The sequence below is a fragment of the Poecilia formosa genome, unplaced genomic scaffold, assembly GCF_000485575.1.
Source record: "Poecilia formosa unplaced genomic scaffold, Poecilia_formosa-5.1.2 Scaffold875, whole genome shotgun sequence".
Lineage (NCBI taxonomy): Eukaryota > Metazoa > Chordata > Actinopteri > Cyprinodontiformes > Poeciliidae > Poecilia > Poecilia formosa.
In genome coordinates, this window is record NW_006800814.1 from 63,183 (window position 1) to 69,040 (window position 5,858).

Genomic DNA, 5,858 nt, shown 5'->3' on the forward strand with positions numbered 1-5,858 from the left:
CACGCGGCCGCCGCGAGGACCCGGGATCATAAAGGAAGAGAGAGCCAAACTTTTTCTAAAATTAACTAATTCATAAAAATCTTCCTTAACAATATGTGTGTGATAAGCGTGTCTATCAGACAATTATGTATCGGTTCAATACGGGACGCACATTTCACGGCCAAATATGACCGTTATTAAGCATATTTGACTGCTTATAATTATGGGACGACTCCGTATTTTACGGGATGGGTGGCAACCCTATTCAGGGGTGCTGAGAAAGGCCACTGTTTTACGGTACTGGGTTCTACCTGTTCGAACCAGTAGATGTTACTTCCACCTGCGCAGGTGCAGAGCAGGCTTTTATTGTGACACGTCACACCGGACGCGGCTCTTGGTGTCTGGCGCTTGTGAGCACTGTGAACGGAAGTTGCCGCAGATCAGAAGTTCTGAAGTTGATCAGTCCGGAGAGTTATCAGGCTGGTTCTGATGTGACCCGGTCCGGCTCGGTTCGGTCAGAAACATGTCAGAGGGAGACCCGCGGGCTTACTTCCTGTTCCAGCTGCCCCCCTCGGTCCACTGCGAGTTCTGCCGGATCATGGATGGACTGCTGGACCTGGACTGGACCCGGTTCGGTGAGTAACATACTCAGAACCATCCAAACAGCTGGAGGCGGCACCGAAACCATCGGACTTATCGGGTTTTACACCTGAGTCACGTGCTGAAGGGTCGTAGTGACTCTACAGGTTGAGTCACGTGATCATTTGGGTCCTGGCGTTCAGGTGAGGTTCCGTTAGCAGGGCGTGGTTCTGTCTGGAGGTTCTGGTCGGTTCGGGAGCAGGCCAGTAAAAACTAACTACGTCCCTCTTTAAATGATTGGAGTGGACAGAGTTTTTCCTTAACATGTGGCTCTGGTGCCGGGTTTGGGTCAGAACTGTAGAACCCGGGTCCTGATGAGAGGAACATGGAACTGAATCAGATTCAGAGTTTCAGAACTTGCTGATCCACCTTTGATCCCCAACAGCAGCAGGACCAAACTGGGTCAGAACCAGCCAGGAGGATAAACACACTGTCCATTAAGACCAGAACCAGTTCGACCCAGCAGGAGGTTCTGTAGAAACATCACTAGCAGTGACAGGTTGGTACCTAGAGAGATCCAACTTATGGTTTTGAAGGTTTTTCATTGTGTAACTGGGATGGTCCAACAGAACTGCCTGGGTTCTGAATCTCTACAGCAAACCCAATAAGATCTGAGTCGGCTTCGGCCTCTACCAGGTGTATTTCGCTCCTCATTGTTTTGGTTCTAACAGAACCAAAGATCTGTTTGAGAACAGTCTCAGAACCAGCTTCAGGTTTTATCAACAGAACTGCAGAACCTTCTCAGAGTGACCTGGCAGTTCTGGTTCTGTTGACAGTTGATGCTCAGCTGTCCTCAAGCTGGGTCAGAACCGGTTCTGGAACTAAAACTGAGGATAGTCAGGTCTTTGCTGAGTAGCAGGAACTTAAAGAAGTTGGTCTAAATAATGTCATTAATGTTAGTAATGATGTTATTAATGTTAACATTAATAACATCATTACTAACATTAATGATGTTATTAATAATAATGATTAATAATAACATTATTATTAATATTATTAATAATAATTAATTATTATTAATAAGTTCTATTACAACTTATTAATAACAACTTATTAATAAGTTAGAAAAAGTTAATACTAACTTATTAATGTTAGTAACGATGATAATCTGTGGAGTAAGGTTATGGTTCAGCCCTTGGATTAAAACAGTGAATAAAACAGGAAGTTTAATCTGAAGCTGGACTCATCCTGTGAACTTCTGTTAGAATCAGACTGATTTTTGTGATATTTTCATTTTATTTGTTCGAATCAAACTAATAAAATAATAAAAAATGTCAGCGATTACAGAGGAATCTGACCCAGATAATCAGGACAGGCTTTGTTTTTCATCAGAACACGAAATATTATTCTAACTCCACTGTTAATAGTAAATCATTTCTGCAGATGGAACAGGCTGGCGTCTTTGATTCTTTTCTATTTATCATTTTTTATGTTCTCCATTTGTTGACAGCAAGTGATTGTTGCTCCAACAACAAACGACTGCATGGAAAACGATGCAGGAAATGTTGGACAGGTAAAGTTGGACAGGAAATGTTGGACAGGAAATGTTGGACACGTAAAGGGTCTTCATACACCACGATGTTGGTTCTGGTTGTTTTTAGTGTATACTGATTATTTTTGACACTTGAAACTAACAGTGAGCTAAAGTTGTAAAGGGGAACCATCTGCTCCAGCCGTGACATGAGAACCTGAAGCGGAACAACGGGGAACTGAAAGTGTCCTACCAACAATCTGCTCTTGAACTCATCTCAACATGAACCTGAGGAGTCCATCCATCCGATGGATGGACACCATCAGGATGCAGGTAGCAGCAAGTAGAGAAAAAGAAGGAAGGGACCACCAAGCATGGAGCCTTGGGGAACTCTGCAGGAAAGAGAAAAAAGAAGCAGGCCCGGCAGCATGGGCGGGCCTGCTGCCTGGCAGCTGTGGGGCCCCACAAGTCATGGCTGACTCTGTGGCCATTGTCCTCCCACAGTCAGCCGTGCCCACTGGACTGGAAGATGTTTGTTGTATTTACCTCAGAATGGCCAACTCTCTGTTATTCCTATATCGGTTTGATACAGTAGGGGCTTCCGCACTTCCCATATCTGTGCCTTCTGTCACTTTTTTCTGCAGTTAAAACTAGGGATGTTCCAATAAGATTTTTTGCTGCTGATTTGGATACCGATCACCCATGGACCTTACCAAGCTCCGCCCAGAAACGCCCCCTAAAATCCCACGTGGCTGCATGTCTCACAAACAAAGCCTCGGAGCTTAGTTTCTATGTAAACATGGCGTTTTTCACTTCGACTGACTCTCTACAAAGTATTTCTGAGTCGATTAGTGTAGCATTTATGCCAGATTTTCAAAAAATATCAGCCACGACAATGGACAGGGGAACCAACAAGTTCATATCATCTTTTTTGGACGACATCAAGGTGTTTGAGCCACACGATGCCTCCAACATTGTGCGCGTCGCAGCTAAATGCTACCGGTCGATGAGGAAAACGGCAGATCCTCACAGCCTCAGCATGAATATACTGTGGACAAGATCACTGATGCCTGTTGTTCTTGCAAGGCTGGGTAAGTCGGGCATTCATGGTTTTCAGGGTTACTTTTGGAATCAGTGATTTCTGTTGTTGGCAAATGTTTGAGTGTGCCTAGGCCTGATACTCGGTGCTAGCGCAGCTAACACGATTACAGTTTAGTAAAGAACCTTTTCAGGTAAAATAAAATCTTTAATGTATGTCAGATACGGTACACATTGCATCTTGATCTGTTCAGCTAACGTAAGACTGTAACAGACAGGCTTCAGGGTGTAGAAGATGTATCGGTACTGCCATTATGCTGTACTTAGCTAAAAGGTTTTCATAATGGATGTGCTAATTACTGACTTTATTTTTTCATTCATTAAACACAAAGAAAGCAAAGTAATAATACTNTATATCGGTTTGATACAGTAGGGGCTTCCGCACTTCCCATATCTGTGCCTTCTGTCACTTTTTTCTGCAGTTAAAACTAGGGATGTTCCAATCAGGTTTTTTGCTGCTGATTCGGATACCGATCACCCACGGACCTTACCAAGCCCCGCCCAGAAACGCCCCCTAAAATCCCACGTGGCTGCATGTCTCACAAACAAAGCCTCGCAGACCTTAGTTTCTATGTAAACATGGCGTCTTAAACTTCGACTGACTCTGCAGAGTATTTCTGAGTCGACTAGTGTAGCATTTCTGCCGGATTTTCACAAAATATCAGCCACGACAATGAACAGGGGAACCAACAAGTTCTTGTCATCTTTTTTGGACGACATCAAGGTGTTTGAGCCACGCGATGCCTCCAACATTGTCGCAGATAAATGCTACTGGTTGATGAGGAAAACAGCAGATCCTCACACCCTCAGCATAAACATACTGTGGACAAGATCACTGATGCCTGTTGTTCTTGCAAGGCTGGGTAAGTCGGGCATTCATGGTTTTGAGGGTGACTTTTGGAATCAGTGATTTCTGTTGTTGGCAAATGTTTGAGTGTGCCAAGGCCTGATACTCGGTGCTAGCGTGGCTAACACGATTACAGTTTAGTAAAAAGCCTTTTCAGGTAAAATAAAATCTTTAATGTATGTCAGATTGAATGATTTATGTTTATGTCCACTAGGTGGCAAGCATGAGTTCACGTGAATGTATAAATATAGAGAATGGAACAATAGAAGGAGAAGTGACACACCTGTGAGCAAGCTGTGTGAACAGACCTCTAAAAGATGCTTTAATAAAAGTATCTGAGCATTATACAACGTCTGGTCTTTATCAAGCACGAATACAACACGGTACACATTGCATATTGATCTGTTCAGCTAACGTAAGACCGTGTAACAGACAGGCTTCAAGGTGTAGAAGTTGGATCGGTACTGCCGTTATGCTGTATTAGCTAAAAGGTTTTCATAATGAATGTGTTTATTATTGACTTTCTTTTTTTAATTCACTAAACACACAGAAAGCAAAGCAATAATACTCACACCAGCACACACTCCTTTGTTCTTATTGATCCTACAACGGTTGAGCTGCAAATGCGGTCATCCACAAGCTTTGATCCAAGCTAGGCATCCCGTTTCAGATTTTGGAAATCTGTGAATTTTATTTCCACAAATACGATCAGATACCTGACATCGCCTGAACAGATTCACCACTGACAGTGGAGAACCGTTCTTTTTCGAGTCCTGACGCAAAAACGTTTTGCCAGTCTGCTAGTCCACAATGTACATTAGCATGTGTTTACTACTGTAGCTTGTGTTTGTGAGACGGTCACCACGTGGTCGCTGCACTGTGACGTGAAATGGGCATTAGCCAATGAAACGCGGCCCCTGTGGTAAGGTCCATGAGGCCGATCTTTGCCGATCACCTGGTTTGGCTGTTAATTTTTCACTTTAGGTATAAATGCTACTATATGATCTGACGAAATGGAAAAATTATCTCGCAATAAATTCACCTAATTTATAAATAAATTATAAAACATTTGCAGGCACAATACAGCAGCTATTCCGTCAAAAGGACAACTGAAAAACCTGCAATCAGCAAAACAATATTTAACAGTAACGTTCTCAACAGCTTAAATTATACACGAGTCAAAGAAATCTCATAACACTGCCTATCTCAAATAATATCAAGAAAAGAAGAAATATTCATTCAAAGTCAAATGCAGATTGGATCAAAACAAACAATATCGAGTTAGCGAATCAAAACTTCCCGAGAAAACAGCTATCTGATTAATGCTGGTTCTGATATCCTGGTTGTGACTGAGCGGAGTGATTATGCGGAATGCCAGGAGGAGGCAGATCGATTTTTTTTTCAGAGATTATCTATCTTATGTTACTACATAGCGAAAGTTTTAATGCATATGTAAAATCTTTTATTGTTTAAGTTACGTGCTGCAGCTTTAAGCAGGCGTTCGGTGTGAGAGTTCACTGAAACACCGGAAGTGCTTAGCGGCGGTCCAACAGCGAGAGCAGAACCAGCGTCTTACACCGCTAGCTCGTTTTGACTTAAATTATCGGGTTATTTTGCTTAGAGACCACTATGGCCTCCGGGTGAGTGTTGGTAGCTGTGCGCTACTTTACCTGCTATTTGATCGCTTCGGATCGCTGCAGTGAGCCTCCATGTAGCCAAACTCTGTCAAGTGTTTGTTTTTTAAAACGTCATATTAGATTCGTCGTGTTGATGCATTTTGACATGCTTCACCTCCGAGGTATTTCTTCTTCTGCGGAACACGCA

The 5,858-nt window shown here is 42.9% G+C and overlaps 1 protein-coding gene across 2 annotated transcripts in view; it reads left to right on the plus strand.

Annotated features, from left to right (window-relative positions):
• Positions 1–262: 262 nt before the first annotated feature.
• Positions 263–5,858, plus strand: part of LOC103131931 (interleukin-1 receptor-associated kinase 1) — a 15,187-nt gene continuing 9,591 nt past the window's right edge. The window contains exon 1 of one of the 2 annotated variants that reach the window (XM_007543668.2): positions 263–614. In XM_007543668.2, the coding sequence (XP_007543730.2) occupies positions 503–614 (112 nt within the window). In that variant the 5' untranslated portion in view covers positions 263–502. Of the gene's footprint in view, positions 615–733; positions 1,118–5,858 lie in introns of those variants that run through there. The other variant, XM_016667026.1, reaches the window with a different exon arrangement.